Genomic DNA, 22,815 nt, shown 5'->3' with positions numbered 1-22,815 from the left:
ATTGTATTGTATCATATCCTGAGATTCCCACCCCATGAAATAGCAACTTCATTAATCCCTGGAGATTGTCAGTTGCATCCTGCCGCACAGAAAATCCTCACCATAAAAAGACATCACTGCAAATAAAACTAAACATTTGGTCTGAATGAATTAACTCCACTATTACAGAGCCTGTTTACAGTTTTTGGTATACAACAAAATAACTAAGGAAGCTGAAATGCTGTCAACAACAAAAAGAAAATCAGGAAAGCAAACTCCAAGAAGTTTTTATCTGAAGTCACAGCTTTAGTAATCGTCATCTATGAAGTGTAATTTGTACAAAAGTGGACTGACATGATAAATGGACACTCCCCTTCTCAATGAGATGAGAGAGCATTTTGCAACTCATTTGCAAGCATTTTTGTGTCTTAACTTTAAGGCAAGTAAAGCTGTCTGAGAAATCCTTCCGTCCCTTCCTGCAGTCGTAACTGAAACTAAAGACTGTGCAAAGTCTAATAATATCACAGCCACCGTAATGCAACGGTCCAAACCACACACAAGCATGTTAGTGTTCATTCCTGTTATGTAAAAGAGACAGACCTGGGTTGGAGTTAAGATCCATGGGGCGCAGAGGAAGACGTGCCCCCTTCTCAGCTGGTGGTCGAGAGAGCAAAAGCCACGCTGTCGCTGCTGACCGCCGGCCCCCCGGTGCCACCACTTCATCTGTTCTGAACCACAGACAGATTTACCTCCTGCTGTTTCGACTAAAACACACCCCACTGCTGTCTTTCCTTCTCTCCCCCTCCTCCTTGCTTTTCTCCTCCTCATATAACTCTCACCTAAAACTTCATTTTTGTGAAGTCAAAAGCAGGTCACTGTGACACGCCAATCAGCGGCAGTTTGGCGAGGTCAGGCTAAGGCTAGTCTGTCTGCCTCTCAGGAAGCTTTGCCTCTGCACAAACTTCTATCAAAGCAGCTGCAAGAGCAAAGGAGGCATTTTTCTAAGACGAACACACGAAAGAAGTGCAGGAGAGAATGAAAACGAGTGAGACAGCAAGCCAAAGGCAAGATGGTGTGTCTGCTCGTCTCAGAAGGAAGTGAGAGGGGTGGGGTGGGAGCTGGTGGTGGAGGGGGGATGTACCGTAAATCATGCAGCCCTCCCTAAAGTGGGGACCTGTAAATCTGGCGAACGAAGAGTGGGCACTCGGCCAAATGACTCATCCACAGCGCTCTATAAATACAGCCGTGCGGGGTCGGTGAGGCTGCTGCTACTGGTGGCCAAGAAGCCTTGAGACACGGGGGTTTCTCCCTCATGGAGGAAAGGTCTTAATAGCCTGTTTATCGTCTTTCAGTTGCACCGGGATTGAAGGGAAAAGCACAAAGCTTCAGCTTCTGTTTAATGGAGAGATGTTCTGATACACTGCTGCCCTTACCTGTGGCAATACCAGGAATACAATAAGGGGTATAGGTGCTCAGATTGAGACACTCATAGGCTAATACAGATATTTGTCTTATTTTCTGCTCATTCCCCAATCTGTTTCTCAAGTAAGTAATGACATTTAATGTATTCAAAATTTTGCAAGTGGTCTCTCTTCTTGAAATGCTGCTGGAACATTTCTTACAAACTGCATGTCACTGATCTTTCTGAGAGACAGTGTAAGCCTCCCACACTGTCAACTTTCATATTTGTTGAACTGTGCGAGTAAGAAAAATAGTCCAGAAAAACATGTAAAAATGTTGACACTGACACTACTGAGGCAGCCTTTATTTATCACCATCACTGATGCCAATATTAAATGTGCATTTATGTGATTACTGCTATCTGGTCAAACAGATAGCTGCAGGTCATGGAGAGAACAGAGACAGATCAGCGGCTGATGAGAGGTAAACATATAAGCATACACCTTTTTCTCCAACTCAGATAATTTGCCTAAATGTTTAATGATGGCAGGTGTGCATCAATTGTGCATGAGTTAAATGTTTTTGTATGTAAATAAGAGGTCCACAATGTATAAAATTGTATCAAAATAGAGGATGATATTCTGAATTTGATGTCGGTGATGTCATGGGCTCATGAAACCAAATGAAACCAAGCCAAGAGTTGAACAACTTCTAACAGTATAAATTTTTAAAAAATCAGACACACATAGATCTAAGTGTTTTCAGATGTTTACAGCAACCTTCTTCCAACATATTTAGGATGTGAAGACACAATATTTGGATTTCACTTTACAGGGACTTTAATATTAACTGTAACAATTAAATTGTCGAAATAGAAATGCTCAAAAAAAAATTTACAATTCTAAAAGACAACTATAAATGAAATTAGAAAATACACATTTTAAAATATCAAGGATTTTGATTGTAAATTAAGTGTTCAGAGTGCATAAAATAGCCTAAAAATAGAGCTTTTTATAAAAAATATCCAGAGGGAAAAACCCTTGACCCTTTACAGAGGTTTGGGCTGTGCACGATATGATTAGGTCCTGTTATCTTTGCAATATTCTACATTTTAAAGAGATAAGTGAATAAAGTAAATATTCTACATTCTCTCCAAGTTGATGATAAGTGCTGGGGAGTAGGGGGCCTGGAATTATATTTACACTTAGGGCATCAAAATGGCTTGGACCGGCTCTGTCCAGAACACAGCAGCAGCACATCTAGTCTCTGGGTAACACTATGCACTCAGCTAGACTCCTCCCCTCTGTTGTCCCCAGTGGTAGAATAAGTTTGCCAAATACAGTTGGCTTGCACTGTCCTGCTCTGCATCTGAAAGTTTCAGGCCCAGCTCTTTGTGAACATCCCAGCACTTGGTAATTTGGTGCAATATGCTGGTGAAGACAATGACATGATGATGAGAGATCTCATGCTGATGGCTTGTTGTTTTATTGTTGATGATGTTTTTAATATTAGGAAAACAAAAAAAAAAAGAATAATGATTTAAAATTACATTGTGACATTGTAAAAATACTTCGTTTTTTAATATGTTTTTATTCAATATGGATTCCGTTTCTCTAATGGTCTGGTGTCAATAGCTCTGAGGCTGTCTAAATTGTACATATATATCATTAATATTTAGTTACTTTAATGCTGTCTTTGCATTTGTGCAGTTTAGACAGGGTACATGAGCTGCAAATGTATTGATTAAAAACAAGAAGACACCCAATACAGGTCACCTTGAACTTCTATTTTTGCTGCCATGATACTCAAACATGTATTGATATTGTTTTTGATTTCTAGAATTGCGAGGGTTTCTTGCCAACACTGTTATGGGAACTACTCTAAACGACAGCTGCAGTCCCTTTGACCCTGTAGGGTGATAAAATTAAGGACTGACACTACCTGTTGGTTTAAACTCAGAGAGGAAAAAAGACATCTAAATATTTATTCAGAGACAAATCAGTTTACATACCATTGGACTGAACTCAAGTCAAGCGTCCCCTTAAGACAAACATACTGTAAAGTTGTGCCGAAACTTCCCCGGGGTCCAAAATGTGCCCTCGCTGAGACCCAGTCAACCTGATACATGTGGGAGCAAGTGTTGTGGACGGGGGTTAGCGCTATGTGACATGTCAAATACCAATCTCCTCAATAAGGCAGTAACGTAAGCATCTGGGCTTCCTGTCCTGTCCCTTTCACTGGCCCGAGACGCGGCCTGTTTCTGTGTTTCCTCTAGAGGATCTCACTGCTGCAGACTCAAACACACAGGGACACAAAAAAGGAAGAAGAAGGCCTGGAATTCTCTGCATTTCAAACAGCATCCACCATGTTCAAAAGGTATGCAGCTTATTGTTTAGATGTGCTGAATCCTAAGTCCCCTGTTTATTTTGTCATGTACATTGTTGAATCAGTATTTCATCAGTTTTAAAAACTCATCATGACAGTTTGTTGCTGCTTGAGATTTGAAGACTGTGCGTTGGTCAATTAACTGTCACCTACAGGGTCATAGTTTGTTCATTGTGTTTTATGTACAGTTTATTGTCTGTCAACGCTCACCCACAAAACCATTAACCACCACAAGCTGCTACTTTATCATCTTTTCATTATATGACAGCTTTGCTAGCAGTTAATGGAGGGCACATCTCCTGTGCAGTATATAAAGCGTAGTGGCAACACTGTATGTCCTCTCATCCTACACATTATCACCTTATGTTGTTATTGCAGCTGTCATTTCCTATTTTGTGACTGATCAATCATGGCCTTATGAAAAATGGCCTTCATTATCCACAGTGAAGTTAAAGTCATTATATGAGCTACCACAGGCTTTGTTCCCATCACTCCAATATATCAAGTAAACACTGTGCTATTTTAAAATGTTAACCTCCACTTACAAAAAAATGGCTAAATCCTGAGTTTAAGTTTCCCCTTTTTTTTTAATTTGAAGGTTTCAATCTTATTTGATGAAAGTAACAGGACAGGTCATGAAGCTAAAGCCAACATCCAGTCGAGGTGACAAAATCTGCCCACCAACAGATAGAGGTAGTGCTTGTCAACAGGCAGGGCAAGTAACTGCTTAGGGCCCCTGGCCAGTAGCCCTCAAGTTTAAAATACGCTCCACGGCAGTAGCTGAAAATGTGCAAAGTTAGCAATGACAGTAGGAAACCTCCCCAAGGGGGCCCCATCTGACAGCAATCACTCGTGTTGTGCTGCTATGCAAGCATAATTCCTCTCTAAATCTATGTGTGCCAGTGACAAGTCAATGATGGAAAATGAAACGATTCCACACTGGCTCACCAGCTCTTTTCCAGGGAGGCACAGTTTTCAATGGCATTTAGACTTAAAGCCAATTACTATGTAATCTGATGTATACATGGTCACTTCTTGGCTCAAGATGTTGCTAAAATACATAATGACACAGACCAGACCAGACGAGACCAGCAGGGGTTGTTGCCACTTTTTAACAACTTTTCTCCCTCCTTAGATAATAATCCTGCATTTCAAGTATGAGGATTATACCGTTAAGTAAATTAACTTTGTGGAGCATTAGTTTGACTGAATACACATATTAAATCCATACGTCACAAATGATAGATTTAACAAAAGTCTTTGATGCTGTTGACAATTCTTTGCTCCTTTGAGCTTAAGAGAGACTCATTTTGACTTTCTATCATGTAAATGGCTCCATTACTATCTGTCACAGAGACTACAGTGTTCTGTTTTAGTTAAAATTATCATTGTCTGTTAGTCAGAAGGGGTATCCCAAGGTTCAATACTAACACTGGGTCCTGTCTTATCTATGATATCAACAATATCCATTGTTTCCAACACATAGGTTATACTTGCCTGCCCAGGTAAATTGACACCCACCCAAGAAAAGTGACGAATTTTTTTGTCCATTTTCATATTTCAATGGTCTTGAGAAAGCTGGTTTCAGCTGTATATACTAGTACATCAGCATTTGAGCCTACTTTGCTCTGCACCCTGGCTGCTGTACACTTCCCCCTCCTAATGAGGATTTGTAACACATATGTATTAGGTATAGGCCTGGACTTAGTTGCAGGATTGCGAGAATCGCAAACGAAATATTCAGTTCCCACAAGTTTTGCTCTCACAGTGCAGGAAATCCTGCATGCATTTTTAAACTTACAATAATTTTTGTGATTTGTCATTTAGGAAGTGGTCATGAGTCCTGGTGCTAGATCAGTTGAGAAGCCCTGCTTTAATATACTGTGTAGTTGTGAATTTCCATTTAGCCAGGCAACACTGTCAGCTGTAGCAGCCTCCTGGTGATTTAGCTAGTTACCTTGCAATTTAATTGCTTATTATTGCTAAGCTTGTCTAAATAGTTGCTAGATGTAGCTTCATTATCATCACATATAAGAGTGGAGTCTTTCAATTAAAGCTTTATTGCTTTGATTTTTCTATATTAAATGGATGCGATGGCCAACACTATCAAAGACTGAGACATGTTAGTCATCAAATCAATGTCATGTCCATTTGAAAATAAATATTCAACAAAGACTACCAAGAACACTAGACTCCCCCTAATGCCTCAAAAGTAAACATTCTCCAGACCCTCTTCCTTAATGAGCGCTCTGTGAAAATCCCTCACAGAGGGGCGGCATCCTTGACAGCAAGTCCAGTGCCCCTTCTAACAAGCCTGGTCATTAAAAGAACAGCTTTCTGCTGAAGCTCTGCAGAACAAACTCCCACAGCTCCTCCTGCAAGATACCTTAGGAAACCTGGTCAGTGACCTTTTCCTAGTCCACAAAGACTTATGCAGTCAGGATTACCAACCCCAAAACTTCAAGTGGAGTGTGGGAGGAAAGAGAAAAGATTTTGTCTTTACTTTGCTAACCTCCAGGAGTCTGCTCTGCTACTTCTAAATCCATTTGACAGTCAGCCAGAGTTTCCTTTCCAGCACTTTGTCACAGGCTGTTAGAGGGAAAAGTTTGAGTTGTCTGAGATTTTTAACACTCTGTTCTCTAAAAATGTTCTGCTTCCAGAAATTACCAATACAGAATCATGGAGCAGTAGTTAAATACAGTGTAAATGAAGAATTACAAAACTTGAAACAAAGTTTCCTCCAGTCCTTTTGTCTTTATGTTTACTAGTTCTCTAAATATCTGAGTAACCACTGCCAGAGGTATTTTCTCAGACTCAGAATGTTCCTTCTTTTCTCCTGAATAACGAATGAGTCCACTGGGTTTTCTTTCTCAAACCGCCTCTTACACCTTCCAAGTATTTTCCCAGTCAATGTCAGCGTTTCACCCCCTCTGCAAAGACAAAATGTCTTCAATCTACCTTCTGGGACACTGAGTGATTTTCCATAACCAAAGTGGGAAACCTTAAAAGAATCTCCTCTGGCTTTATTATCTTCTCCCAACCCAAGCTTTTGTTTAGGCAAATTTAGGCTATAGCAGCACTGCTGGCATGAAGAGGAGATATTGAACAAATGGGATAATGTCAGGCAGGCCTCAAACTCTGTCTTTGTTGTTTTAATTGTAATAATTTGAAGGTATTAGTAACTCAGTTAAAATGAGGATTTCCTTGCCAGCTGCTGACTTGTGAAAATTGATCATAGTGTCTATCTACTACCTGCAGGGTAAAAGCAAAGATACTGGATTATTTTCCGTTACTTCAAAACCACAGTCAGGAGTAGGTAGAGAGACATGCAAGCTATGAAGTAAACAAGGTAAAATATTACAGCAACACCAATCTCTATTGACACACAACAACAGGCTTAAGGCTCATTTATGCTCTATGCACCTATTAAAAATAGACATGTGCATTATAAACATTACCACCACTACTGCCCTCATATTTCAGAGGATTTTTAAAACAAATCCACTAGGGGCACCATTTCTCATGGAGCTACTTTGATGCTGCTCCATCTGTTCCATGGAATGAAGATAGAACAGGCCATTTACTACCCAGCTGTGCTCATGAAGTTGTCTTTGTGCCAAGGTGAGCTAACACCACTGATATGTTTGTATTTTCTAACACTTCACTCGATATTTACTGATATTTCTTTCGAAACCCCAGTTAAGTTCCACCTTTTATACCAAATGTTTCTTCTTTGTTGAGTTTTGCTACTAAACTGTTTTGCCTCATTGGTGGTGGAATTGCTAAGTTTGGTCCATACCTGTAAGCATTGAGGAAACAGACGAAAAATGGATAAAATGAATGCAGAGTATGGACAGAAAGGTCTGTCTGTAACATATGCACTCCAAACACAGAGCATAAATGAGCCTTTGTTAGCAGTTAGCAACAACAGCTAGGCTCACTAGTATCGTCCCAACCAGCATTAAATGACCCTGGAAAGTCAACACTTTTCTCAACTTAAGAAGATCAGTGGCACTTTATGCTGTATTTGTACACACTAACCGAACATTGGTGCTCATCATGAAGTCTTTAAGGAGTTTGAGAAACGCTGCACAGATACTGAGATGCCCGGTTTTGTGCAGATGTACAGCAAAAAGTCATTCTTATATGCAAGTGAGCTTATAGTAAAGTGAACCCAGAATATCATATGAAAAGTATGAAAAACAACGGGAGGAGGGACAATAGAAATGGCCATTTAAAGTTTAAAAAGATAAATATTACCGTATATGCTATCATTAATACCTTATGGATAATCAATAGACAAATTTGATTTATTTAGATCTCTATGGCAGTGAATTTAAATGTTTTTAAGTATAGGAGCCTTAAAAATGCTGTCTCTTTTATTGTCTACAATAACTAACTACTGCCATAGTGAGTTCTGTGTAGGATGTGTTTATTAGGGTATATTTATCATCCCAAATCAACATGTATCGGAACACATATAATGTAGCCCGTATTGTGATGTGTAACATGGCTGAGGGAAATACCCAGACCTAATAACTATATAAAGCTAAACAGAGATCCACTTATCAATGTAAATATCTACTACAGCTAAAAAAAAATGGGGATGCCAATATGCTGATACTATATTTCCACATAATTTAAGCTGATATGAATATCAATACCGATATTCAAATATGGATCTGACCTGAAATTTCAGTCCTTAAAAAACACCTTTAAAGAGTAAGGATGATGATTGATAAAGAAAAAGACAAGGTGATGTAGATCTGTTGGTCCAGCCTGAACATCAATAACTTATTTGTTTGTATGGCCAATATTCACTGCTGATGATTTTATAGTCAAAATATTGGTAGTAAATATTGGCAGAAATTTTCATATCTGCCAGTACAGTTTTTTCTGTTAATACTCTGCATCCCTAAAACAAAAACAAAAACAAAAAAAAACAAACATTTGTCTGTTTTCCAAGACAACTATGTGTATTTACCAAAGAAAAAAGCCAACACAATCCCATTCACACATTTCAAAATATCACTGATATAACTGCTGATGCCTCATGCCACCGTAGCGAGCATTAAATGAACATTCCAGATCAGAAAAATCCTTCCTTGATACACCCTATGGTGAAGATGTCCCTAATTAAATCAGTGGGTGGCTCACTATTTCTATATTGCATGTTGCGTTGGGAGGAAATGATTCAGTAATTGGATTTTGGCACACAAACAGGCACATACAACTTCCTGATATAATGACCTAATCCAATATGAAAAATTGAGCAATAGGGAAAAATCTGACAGAATTCTCTACTGGTATAAAATAATTTTTGGTGCATTCAGAGACTTTTCCCCTGCTGACGTGTCTGTGTGAGAAGGCCTTCGGCCCCTCTGGAGCTCTTTTCTTTTCAAAATTTCAGGAGAACAACAACATGGAGTATGAGTCTTAGAAGCCTCATATGACAAATGTCAACAGCAGATTGCTGGGCCACAACTCCTCCAAGAGGCCATATGTCCCTGTGTCATAGACAGCAGGTTACTGACTTTATCTGCACGCTGGGAAAACATGAGTGTGTAAACACGTCGGCACACAAACAATCCCACACGTACAAACACACACTGAAGGCGAGGAAAGAGAAAGGAAATACAAGTTCTGTTTATGACCTTTTTGAAAATGTCATGAGAAAGGACAACGACAGCATCACACGTCTTAAAATCAGACATGCCAGTGAAGGTTGTCAACACATTTATGAGCAAAACAGAAACGTGTCATCTGGCTTTATTTTCACCACAGTAATATCCATGGATTAATTTACTGCTTCCCCTTTAATGCATGCATTGGTACTGTTGCTTTCTGGATTTATGATGCATTAGAAGCCTTGTGGGTACTATACATCTCACTGCTAATTAAATCAATATATCAAAACTTGCGTTTTGAACTACAAAGATGACGGTGTATATCTTATGTGTCAGATTAATTTGATCAAACCTGTGTTTGGATTTAAAATATATTCTAGCTCTGGCTGTGGAGCACGTGTAGGAGGCTATGGTTGTGTGAAGTCTATATATTTATATGTACAATGCACCTCAGCCTCCTACCACTGTACAGAAATAAAGCCAACACATCCATAATGAATGTGCAGATCATGTCCGCAGTATGTTGTCTGTATTTCCTGTTTTTAAAGGCTGTTGAAGGAGAATGGGGCTCCATGCTTATTTGCACATGAAGTGGGTAAGTGTTCATGTGATCACTGAGATATTGGGATGATCAGACCAGGTGTGATCAACTCTGCTTAGACTTGTTTCAGTCAGAACGTACAGCCAACGACCACTTTCTCTCTAGGCTCAAGCCTGTTTGATGCCTGATGTATCTGCAGAGCAGCAGGTGTCCATGCATCAAATGCGACCTTAAATCTTCAGACATGAGGTCCTGTGTGGCAAATTTCTGCCCGGCCGTGCACATCTCTGAAATGTTTACAGACGCAGATGTGTCAGATATCAAAACATGCTACATGTGACATTTTAAGACACTTCCCCCTAACTTTTGGGGAAATATAAATTTACTGCAAGGAGAAGGCTGGCGCTAGGAATAAAAGCATCAGATGTTTCGGCATTCTGATTCTGCATTATTTTGTGTCCGTGCAGCCGTTAACATGGAGAGCATAACAGAGCCTTAACACCGAAGACCAACCCAGATACTATCATTGATGTTAACCTCTTCATTATTGTTTTCTTCACTAGCAGTGCAATCAGGTCCACGATATGAACATTTGATGGGAACTAACTAATTCACCTTATTTACTAAATCCCAACATAGCAGGCCTGAATACTTTTGTTCTTGACAAAATATCTATTTGTAAACATTCTATTGTTATGACAGTGTATTAGGGCAACTCTAAAATAAAAAATAATAGAGGATCTGCTAATTTTCAAGAAAAAAATGTGAGATTCTCAAGTTTAAAATGTGTTAATTTATGATGTTTTTTTTACTTTGAAAGTCAGAAATGTATGTGAACCAAATCAAATTTCTTTAGATTAAAAAGTTGAAATGTCAAAACTCCAACCACTGTTTTCAGTTTGGTTTCATGTAAGTTTTGATTTTACATTGTTGTAGATTAATCAGTTTGAAAATATTTGAGCATTTAATGAAAAAATTCAAGACTTTTTAAAGAAAGAAACTTCAAGGAACATTTTTTTTTTGCATAAATTAAGAACTTTTTAAACTTTGAGTTTGTTTTCTTGTAAATATATGACCTTATAATCTTGAATAAAATGCCCCTCCTTAAAAAATAAAATCTCTTTTTTTGTGCTCACAAAAGGACGGATCATTTTAATTTTTAAAATTCTTTTTAGAAACCCTTACATGCCATCATACATGACACTAAAAGAATATATTGCTGGCCTTGAATCACTTTTTTTTTTTATAAAGCATTGCTATTAGTCACCCTTTACATCTGGCAGTGGATTTTAACCAACTTTAAAGCAATAAAAGTTTCAAAAATATGCAGAGTATTACCATTCAGTGTTAAATTGATTGACAGATACAGCTTTTTCTCATTCCCTGAACAGTGGTCATTCTGGAGATATGAGGTTTTGGCTCAATGAGCAATATATGCATCAAAGTTTGACAACGTCAGAAAAGACAGGGCCCTGCACCCCCCTGAGATCTTCAGTGCCCCAGGGGTCCTCAGGCCCCAGGTTGGGAACCACTGCATTGAGAGATAACGAACAAGTATGGAAAGTCAAAGTTCTGAAAACAGAGAAATCCAGTTGCTGCTCTGTGTTTGCCTTAAAATAGCACCGCTGATGAAGCTGTGAGTCTGTTGTTGGATTAAAATAACCCACAGGCTTCCAGACACTCCATAAACACCATTATAATGTGTGCAGAGTTGAGCCTCAGATGACAGGAGATTATAAAGAATGGATTGTAGTAGTTCAGAAATAAACTTAATTATAGCAATGTCAAAGCTGCACCAGCAGTCAGTGAACCTTTGTTTATACCTCCATATACTTTCTATACAGCCAAGGTTAGAAGCAGAAATTATCCATGACTAATGAGACACTGGGGCCAGTTTGAGAGGCACTTCCATAGACCCTGACACTGAAATGTCAGCACCACATATTAATTCTCTTTCCCAGTGAGTCCACTGGGGCTTCTTTCACCTTAAACCCTCATGCCTGGGGGACGGCTCTCGTAGCAGCCATATTTATGACCAGCAAACAACAAGTGGAGGAATTGTGTGTGTTACTAACACGGTTCCTGGCTGGGTTTGGCTTTTTTTGAAATTTAATTCATCCATCCGTCATTCAGTCATCAACTTAAAGGGCTTAAGTTCTAGCTAATAAATAACTCTGGCTTCTACATAGCAAACAGTACAGAGGTCTGTGGTCTACGGCTGCACGGCTGTCATCACTCTCCAATTGCTGTTTAATGAGAAGCCTGGCAATAATGGTAAGTAAAGCAGCACATTCCTTGAGTAATCATGTAATGACAGCTTGTATTCAGTTTTATTCGTTAAGCAGAAAAATAATAAAAGGAGGATTTCCATGCTGAATGTTTTCAGATCCTCCTCTGATTTACTCCCACTCTGCCTCGCCTACCTGCTCTTATTTACACTCTGATCATCATAAATCCATCACACCAGGCACACTGTAAATAAAACATTCACTTCACTTACATGTGACACTCATAAGTCACTGCAGAGGTCACCACAGCTGCTGCCTAAGTGGTAACCCATCAGGCATATGTCACATAGGCAGTCACCGGAGGCTCAGGTAGCATTAATCATGGACACACTTCATTTAAAAAAACAAACAACAACATTTTAAACTTTTAAGTTGTCACTAATGAGATTCATGCATATTGTTAAGTAATGATTGAAACACACAAGAGAGAGCTGCTATGAATCAGAGGTATTTCATAAAAAAGTTTATAACTCCTGCGAGGATCTCTGCTTGTGCTGATTTCGGCGCCCCCATTTGGACAAAATGGTATCCCTTATCTGTTTGCTGGGGTTGTCCTGTAACTGTGTAAGTAATGAAATGCAAAGACATTACTCTCACCTCATCTGATTCAAGAATTAAAAATAGTTTTGCAGACTATATTGATTTTCTAGCATGAACAGCCTTTTTAAGGTCATGTCATAGTACCTCAATCAGATTTGAGTCCATACTTCAACCAGGCCAGTCCAAAACCTTTATTTATTTAAGCCATTCAGGGGTGGATTTGCTCATGTTTTTCTCATCATTATCCTGCTGCATAACCCAAGTGCCCTTGAGGTCATGGACTGATGGCAAGACATTGTCCTTCAGGATTTTCTGGTGGAGAGAACAGTTCATGGCTCCATCAACTGCAGCAAGTTGTCCAAGTCCCGAAGCAGCAAAGCCCCACACTACCATGTCTGACTGCTATGATGTTCTTTTCATGAAATGCTGTTAGTTTTACTTCAGATGGAACCTGAACACCTTTCAAAAAGTTCAGCTTTAGTCTCATCAGTCCTCGGAATATTTTCCTGAAAGTCTTGGGGCTGATAGAGATGTTCATGGCAAATGTGAGACGAGCCTTTGTGTTGTTTTTGGTCAGTAGTGGTTTTGGCTGGGGAGCTCTACCCTGGATGACATTTTTGTCCAGTCTCTTTCTCATGAACACTGACCTTATCTGAGTCAAGTGACATCTGCAGGTCTTTAGATGCTGTTCTGGGTTCTTTTGTGACCTCCTGGATTAGTTGTTTATGTGCTCCTGGAGTAATTTTGACTCCAGGAGTTTTCCCCATTTGTGGATAATGGCTCTCAACATGATTTGCTGGAGTCCCACAGCCTTAGAAATGGCTTTGTTGGCCATTCCAGACTGATAGACATCAGGGACTTTATTTCCCATCTGTTCTTCCTTTAGATGGCAGCATATGTTGCTCTTTGAGATCTTTTAGCCTACTTCACTTTGCCAGACAGGTTCTATTTAAGTGACGTCTTGAAAATGAACTCAGCTTTCCAAAAAACGTGGATAATAACAGTTAATTTATGATTTAACAATGGGGGAGGCAAGGTAGGTTTGAATGGTAATTTTCCCTTAATGAATGAAATTATCATTCAAAAATTGCATTATGTATTTACTCTGGTTATCTTGGGGGGCAAATTTTTTTTTCACAGCACCATAAGAGGCAATAAAAGTGGCAGTAATTTGAAAGGCAAACTCAGTTTGTGTAGTCAGAGAGACGTGAACTTACTTTCTCACTGTTTCTGTGGTTTTTTTACTATTACTATTGTTTTGATATGACTTCTACATTGTCTTTATCCATTTTTCTTTGACTTTTAATACTGTAAATTGACTGAATCTTTTAGTGTTTTCCTGTGTAGACCCTAAGGCGAGTAGCTGCTAATTCATTAGTGCCTAATGGGGATCCATTAGGCACTAACGGAGAATGAATAAGTAAATAAATAAATAATTCATTAAAACAGCTTAACACACCATTAGTGCATTGCATCAGTTTCAGAAACACATGGGCCTGCACTCACGTTCTCACCTTAATCCTCTTAGTTTAAAAAAATAAGCATGATCAGTTTCACATTTAAGAAAAAAAGATTAACCTAAGCAGACTGGATCATGGGGGGGGGGGGGGGGGTTTCTCCAGCACTGTAATGACCTCAATAGCCACATGATGGCACTGTCAGACTTTTTTTTAGATAGGGAGGCTCTTCTTGGTTCTAACTTCCCTAGAGCACTATTAAAACAAAGTCAAAATAAGGAAATACCAAGACATTATTCACAAGTGTAAACACACCACTGAACCCAAACATGATCTCTTATACTGCAGAGGAAACTTCTACTCTGCAGGTATGTTTTATACTGGCCCAGGCTTTGCTCTGTAAACAGCATTTATGCCCCAGGCTAGCCACCTGCTTCTGGCAACATGATCCCAGGGTCTTCTCATGAATGGAGGGATGGAGGCCTCAGGGGATGAGTGGGGAAATATTCCCATAATTCAACTGTGGGCGCCCTGACCAGCAAGCGACTTTAACCAGGCCACCAAGCAAATAAAGAGAGGAATGGAGGAAAAGACTGCGCCTGGGGCAAAGAGAGAGAGAGAGAGAGAGAGACATACTCGACTTGTGCTGGAACCGAAGTCTCCTGTTTATTAGCGCTCGGGGAAAGAGGAGCACACAGTTTCTCCATCACAAACACAGTGGGGAATGCTTCCTGTGCCGTTTTAAAAGGAACAGGATGATTAATCACAGTTGAACCATGGGGAGTGACATTTAGCTACAGGTATTTGTGCAACCAAGTCTGTGCCATTTTACCCAAACTCATTATTCTGCTTTCTCACTATCTCAGTCTAAAAAATCAGCTTGTAGCTGCTCAGCATATACCACAGATGTATTCACATCATAGCTGACATTCTTGGGAGGATTCAACAACATCAGATAACTGCACACTAATCCTAAGCGGCAGGATGTTCTGATATGTATTCCAGATATATGGACTGAGAGAAATCCAGGTTTTATTCTGTCAGAGCTGCCTGTGTGAGGCTACTCTTAAGAGGCGACTTCCTCTGTGATCCCCTAGGAAGCACCAGAATATAGAAGTTTGCAGATACATCCAAATATAACTGTATAGTAACATCTGCTCACATACGTTTGCTCAGATTACGTAAAAATGAGCATCAATGCCTGAAGTTTTGACAGACATATGCGTGCATTGAGCTCAGGCCCATGAGTGCATTTACATGCTGGAACGTGTCAGCGTGACAGAGTGAAACATCAAGAGGTGCTTGAAGTCTCTGTTTTGGTGAGCAGAACAAAAGCCCTATTGTGTCTGTACCTGAGTGTCTCTGTCAGACAGTTCAAAATAAAGGCCATGAGTCTAGTCTAAATATTGTTAGCTGTGTGGTGAAACCCCCCCCCTCTCTCTGCATCAGTGACACTTTCTGCAGGTTGAGGACCCAGATGTTGATAGAAACAGTCAAAGACAGAGAGAAATGAAAGATGAGACTAGCAAGAAAGAAGAACAGAAAAAGCTCTTCTCGTTCTTGCTTACTGAGAGTTCAGAACTAATCTTACTTCTTACTGTACTACACAGAACAAAAATATTATTTCTTTACTTGCGGGAAGTCATTTTCGCAAAAAATATTTTTATAGTGCTAAAAATGTCTGCTCCACAGGCAAGTGTGTAGAAAACTCAACAAAAATTCAACTTTATGCGTGAATTCAGTCTGGCAGTTAAATTCATGAAGTAGCCACATTGCTAACTTTACAGAATGAGCAACATTTCAAAAATAAAACAGAAAAAAGGAACAGAGGTCTAAGCCAGGATTGAATTAAGACAGTGGCTCACTTTAGCTTTGTTAGCTTTAGCTAAAGCTAGCATAGCTGTGCTAGCTTAATAATCAACACTACTGCATTAGCCAGTGTAGCTAAGTTGGCTTTAGCAATGTGAGCATTAGCAAACGTCACTAAAGCTAATGTAGCTAAGTAAATAATGTACCTACATAGCTACATAGGTTGGTTATCTAAAGCTAAGTTAGCTACACAGTGATGCAGATATGTAGCTTGTGTTGCTGCTTTGTGAGCTTAGCTTTAGCTCTGCTAGCTATGTAGCTCAGTTTTCTACACAGCTTTCATAGCTAACAGAGCTATGTAAGTTAAGCTGGCTGCACTGGAATGTTTTCACAGAGGACAAGCTTTTTCTCCATAAGCAGACTGTTTACTCGGTTTAATAAACATTTTATAATCAGGTTTTACAGGTCAGGTTTTTGGCTTTCTACTAAAAGTACTGGATGTCTTTAAAAAAAAAAAAAAAAAAAAAAATTAAAATTATTAGACGTTTCCGAAACAAAAAATTGCTTAAGTTCGGTAACATTTCCAAAACTTAAAGAAAATTTCTATGAAAATTTGTACAATTCTTTTTTTCAAAATCCTATAGAATAATACTTTTTAAAAAATCGTATAATAATTTCTAAATTTCTCAGTGAAACTATTCTAAAACACCTTAAACAAAAATCCCACAAAATCCCATGGAATTCCTCAAATTTTCAAGCAAATTCCCCTAAATTTCGAGGCAAATTCCAGCAAATTGTCCAATCAAATTGCCCCTCAAAAACCCAATTACCCCCCCCCCACCCCCTTTTTTACTATGTTGTAGGAAACAAAAATGCAACTTGTTAAACTTGTACGGAATCTAAGATGATATCCCAGTATTTTCTATGCAAACTCCTCAAGTTTGTATCACAAATGTTATTTGACCAGGAAAACCACTGAGATGAGTAATCTCCTATTTAAGAGTATCCTGGACAAGATGGGCACAGTTAACATTAATTCAAAATTGAGCAGCCATACATACAAATATAATACAAGACACAGAACTAAAATTTAATAAAATACAGAGAATAACAGTTGGTCAAAGCATGGTGGGTTTGCAGTAAGCATATATAACCAGCATTACCTGAGATGCCCATATTTGTTTCACAGCTTTGAATAAAATGCCATTTTTTAAACCTTAAGGCACACACTACCATCCTAAATTATAATGCTTGAAGGTTACAACAGATTTGGGATTCAGAACACAGTGTTGATCGGAGAGCAGAATCTCTCCCTGTTCAGATGTCCTGATGCTGCTCGTGTCCAAACCTCACCACCGCCCTCCCAAGACAACGGACATCTCTGTACAACTCTGACCCCCCTCCATCACTTCCCGTCTGTCCGTCTGCCAGCGACTGTCCTTGTGTTGTGTTCAAACTGCAGGGCTCCATTTAGACCAGTGGAATAAATGTGTTGTGTTTTCCTTTCACTGCTCCCTCTGCCTCTGTGAGACCTCTTTATTTGCTGTCTCATAACAAGAAATGTTCCTCTTTTCCATCATTAGGAGGGCGTAGTGTAGTGGACGCTGAACACTGAGGAAAACAGTTTGGTAGTAATGGTGGTTCTTTTAAGTCAGATGACGCATTAAGACTGCAGAGATGTGATGTGCTCTAAAATCCCATGAGGCCTTTGTAGTGAACATACAGACGGTCACTGTTTTAATCCCTGTGTTTTGGTCTGTGAGTAATTTCATGGAATCAGAAGCAAAGCCAGAACAAAGCCAACCTTTTAAAGTTGGAAGAGGAAACTTTACAATAGACACTGGACAGATTTATCTATATTCACAAACCAGAGAAGCCTTATGGTATGTATGAGTAAACCATGTGATAGCTGATGGAATACTTGACATTTTGGGTAAAAATGTTTATTGACATTCTTTTGGGGCCAGATCCAAACCACAATGTCTCTAATGTGAGCTGGTTAGCTTAGCTAAGCTTAGCATTGGGACAAAGGCTGAGTCAAACACACTTATTCTCCTCTGCCTACCCAATGTAGGGAGTTCCCTGTAGAGCAGAGGCTCTCAACTTGGTGGGTTTGGACCCAATAGCAGTGCATAGTTTGCAGTGTGCTCTACCTTTGGTGCTCTAATCTTTCTTCAAATATCACCAAACTCCAGACATGACTGGATCCTAATGATTTCCAGTGCATGAGTGAGGTCTGTTTGCATTCACACTGACAAAACCAGACCAGACTTTGGGCTAACATACACTCAGATCCGGTCCTGGGCCCCTTGCATGCAGCATGTCATCAGAAACATGTTTTGTTTACCCTTGACACAATTAAGCTGTGTCTACTCTGTTCAGGAAAAGTTGCATGATCTCACAATAAAATCAGTACCAGGAAAATATTTGTGCATAAGAAGATGATACAAATGTAGTATTTTTCATTTCTAACTATCATTTGTCTAAATAAATAGTCTGAACCATTAATGTATGTTGGGTTTATGCCAAATCGGGTAAAAAATCCCACATAAATTCAGCTGGAACAAAACAAAACTTAATTTCAGCATAAAGTGTTATGAAGCCTCATTAGTCAGTGAAGATGTTGCCTTTGAAACAAGAGGAAAAACAGATTTAAAGGTGAAGTCATTCATTACTGTGGGCCTTTTGCCCAGAGTTTTCACTTCCAAACATCACAGATAAATTAGGATATACTGCACTCTACCAGCTGGAGACATTTTTCTTGTGTATTTGTTAATGATAACTAATATATTATTATACTTCTTGAATCAGGTTTTCATCAGAGGGTAAATTTCCTCTGCTCCTGTGATCTGGACTGCTTCTAAGGGCAACTATTCCTTAAATTTCTATTTTAATCACTGTTTCCTGCACAAAACAACATTTTTAGAGGGCTTTTTATGAATATTGCACTGGTATTGTTACTGCAAACCATCAAACGCCCCATCAGACAGATGTCAATGCACCATTGGTAGCTCAGAGGCTAGTTTTCATCAGCAGTTCTTTGCGACAGCACCTGATTTTATGTGGATACTCTGTTGTGACTGTTATTGCAGATAGAGAAAAAATTGAGTCACCAGATTTCAAATGTGTTTTCCCCTCATACTGCAGTCTGTCCCATGTGGAAAAATATATAAAGTGTTTGTAGCTGCGCCTGGAAAATAGTGAGTCTCACAGGCTCCACAGAAATTAAAAATCAGTCACACCTCATAAACTTTTAGGTGAATAAAAAAAAAAATGAACATTTGAAGTGAGCACAGCTAACAGCATGCAAGTATACTTTATGCCTGGAAGTAGGAAGTGAGACTGACAGGTGGCACAATGATTTAGGGTGGCTTCTAAATAACAGTTTCATTTTTCTCTTCAGTTTCCTTTCTTTCTTTACATAACTATATTTAAAGTTTCATCAAACCATTTAGAATTGCCACTGGATAAAAGTGGGACTGATCCTGTAGAGAAAGCACTAATGAGGGGCCACGTTTAGCAGTGGCTTCAGTGGTAGGAAATATTACATAATCACCATTATATTGTTAATGGTGTATTTAATCCTACTTTACTGTGTATCTCTGTCATACATTTCTCTGAGTGATGGTGCCCCTCATTGTTTCACTTCTCCCTTGTAGGTAAACCACAGTTTTGTCACTACTGTTAAGTATTTACTCTATGAGAGTACAAATAGCACTCAAAAATTACATACACCTGTTTATCTGTTGGGTATTTTTTAGGGTTGTCCCGATCAGCATTTTTGGCCTCCAATCTCAAAATTTTAATATTGAATATCTGCTGATACCGAGTCCCAATCCGATACTCATAATCACCTAGATTACAGTTTCAATTGTTGGGGTATATGGATGAAGGAGGTCAGAGAGGTACTGAGGGGCAAGGGCATGAAGAGATTTGTAAGTGAGGAGGAGGATTTTGTATTTGATTCAGAATGTAACTGGGAACCAGTGGAGGTGGATGAGGGTAGGGGTGATGTGTATGGAGCTATTACTGTTGCAAAAGTATTTGCAAATGCATACAAAGATCCGTGCACAAATCCACAAATGCATGCACAGATCCACAAATGCGTGTACAGATCTGCAAATGCGTGTACAGATCTGCAAATGCGTGTAAAGATCTGCAAATGCGTGTAAAGATCTGCAAATGCGTGTAAAGATCTGCAAATCCGTGTAAAGATCTGCACATTTGTACAAAGATCCACAAATGCTAGCACAGATCTGCAAATATGTAGACCAATTTGTAATTGTGGACTTACTGAATACTTGCAAGAATGTCTACATGTCACAGTTTCTTTAGGAGCTGATCACCCCTGAAATTTGGAATTTGCACTGGTAAGTTCCTGTACTCTTCTGGGTAGGTCAGTATGTATGGAGGTACTAGACCTAAACTAGCCTTGTATATTAGAATAGGCCAGTGTTTCAGTTTTGTGTTGAGAAAGAAGACCAGCCAACATGGTAATATAACATTTTAAGGACCAAGAAAGTGTTTATTGATGGCAATTATTGATGTCAATATTTGGCAATTAGTGATTATAAGTATCTGCATTTTATTGTACCGATGATCAGTTCATTCAAAGATGTGCTATTTTGGCTCCACTGTGAGATGTGTCTTCCCCTCTGGTTTATTTTCACTCTCTACAGTCCTGCCCACAGCAATATCTGATGGCTTGATGTCACACAACTACCAGCCAATCAACATGTGCTGCTCTGTGCTGTTTGACAGAGCTAGCACTAAACTGTTTATTTTCCTTAATTTTTTTAACATGCAGTTTTACTTTTGCCACAGTGATTACATTTTGTTTGTCATAACTGCATATCAGTTCCAAATATCAGTTATCGGTCACATGTACAAATAATAATCGGTATTGATATCGGCCCTGAAAAAACAATTTTGGTTGACCCCTATTAAGAGCTCCCTAATATATACATGTGGCATGTAAACTCTGACACAAGATGCGTCTTTATGAAACATCACCCTAGTCCAGCATAGGAGTAGCATCAAGCAGTCACTTTTTGGACTCAAAGAAAGGCAGGATGTACTTCAATTACATCCTTCACCTTTATACCAGAAGCTGAATGTCAGGATCAAAAGCGAGAGATGCATTGGCTTTATGTCTGCCTTTCAATCCTACATCTGCGCCCATTATAATGTTGAGCTCTCTTTTTTGCTTTTTTTTTTCAATAACTTAACCATCTTCCAGCATTACAATTGTTTATCCAAAGTTGTTATTTGAACTTTGTCACATTCTTAAGTGATCATGGAAAGTCTCCAGCAAGAATCAACTTAAGGTTGCTGAGATGATCTGTCTGAAGGTGAAGTCTCAATCTTTTAGGGCCCAACCACCAAGGACATTACCATCTCAAAAAATAAAACACTGCACTGGGTGTGGGAGGGTATGGGAGGGGCTGAGTGAGTATCAGCTTTGCTGGTGTTGTCAGAATTTTATGAATTGTTTGCCATCTAAAGCTGATCTGCTGTTTAAAGGAACTACAATAAAATAGTCATTCAGAAAAAATAGATAAAAATAAAACACTACAAACAGAGTTCCAAACAACCTGTGGCACACCTGGACTACATCTGTCAGCTCTGGCCAACTGCCCACACCACTCATTTTATTTTGGCTCAATCCTTCCAGCCTTTTATCGACCTTTACTGACAAATGTGTGCATGAACTTGGTGTAAAATCTCCCAAGTCACATTGTTTTACACTGTGTCCAATGGGAGCTATAAATCATGAGAAAGAATCCACTGAAGTCAAGTTTTTGTAGTTAATACACACAAGGGAAAATACTTAAGACAAATAAACTGCAAGTAGCTTCTGCACACTTCCTGTGTTTTCTCTATGGACTTTTACTGTAGGATGATCAACTGGTGTTGTTGATGCACTCTGCTACTGTTTCTTTTACCAGCTGTCTGTGTCCCCAATGTGCATGTCTGTTTTAAATATCCACAGATTCACATTCTTGACAACGCTTTCCTCTAGAAAATACCCCACAATTCTTTGTGTTGGTTACAACACTTCAATGCACTCTTCTGGCATCTATACTCTTTACATGAGTTTGTGTGGAGTTTATCTGTGTGCGTGGTCCCTTATTTAAGAGGATGAAGCTTTTGAACAAAGCTTCAAATATCTGAATAAAAGCAGCATAACATTCTGGCAAGCTCAGTTATTTAGGTGAGAAGCCTAGCTTTACTTAAAGAGATACTTTTTAAAATGGTATTTGTTGAGTTATTCTTTAAGGGCGTTACATCACTGATAGAAGATGGTAGCCAGCACGGTCCCTTTATTGAAAAATCTGCCACAGTACCAGCTCAAATGTTGGACTATACAGCCCTACAGATGTGGCTAGTTTATCATGATAACTGGCAATTTTTAGCAAAATTGACCAAAAATCCAAAATACTGGGAAGCCATAGGGATGCCAGCATGTTGCTGTGTTTAAGCACAATTTGTGTAATGCAAAAAAAACAACAGATATACTGTATGTCCCGCTGTCTAGTGAAGAGGTTGACCGGGAAAAAAACTTCACTTATGTAAACCACACAACAATACAGCTTAGTGCAAATGCACTAAATCTGTTCTTTTATACACTGTTCAGTGAAAGCCACAGTCAACAGCAGCCTTCATTAGCTTGGACTATTAACATCAGTTATATAACTTTGAAAACTGATAACTTATGTAACATTTGGGTTTTCACATGAATTCATAAAAATGTAAACTGTGAGATCTGACGACCAGAGGGTACCTAT

The 22,815-nt window shown here is 39.1% G+C and overlaps 1 protein-coding gene across 3 annotated transcripts in view; it reads right to left on the bottom strand.

Moving 5' to 3' along the window:
* Nucleotides 1-22,815, bottom strand: part of arhgap24 (Rho GTPase activating protein 24) — a 136,196-nt gene that overhangs the window by 53,284 nt on the left and 60,097 nt on the right. Inside the window, exon 1 of one of the 3 annotated variants that reach the window (XM_041810908.1) lies at nucleotides 580-1,019. The exons of the other annotated variants lie outside the window; for them this stretch is intronic. Within the exon in view, the coding sequence (XP_041666842.1) occupies nucleotides 580-601 (22 nt within the window). The 5' untranslated portion in view covers nucleotides 602-1,019. Of the gene's footprint in view, nucleotides 1-579; nucleotides 1,020-22,815 lie in introns of those variants that run through there. 3 annotated transcript variants of the gene reach the window in all.

The sequence above is a fragment of the Cheilinus undulatus genome, linkage group 17, assembly GCF_018320785.1.
Source record: "Cheilinus undulatus linkage group 17, ASM1832078v1, whole genome shotgun sequence".
Classification (NCBI taxonomy): domain Eukaryota; kingdom Metazoa; phylum Chordata; class Actinopteri; order Labriformes; family Labridae; genus Cheilinus; species Cheilinus undulatus.
Note: the sequence above shows the minus strand (reverse complement) of the source record. Positions and strands in the feature narration are given on the sequence as shown.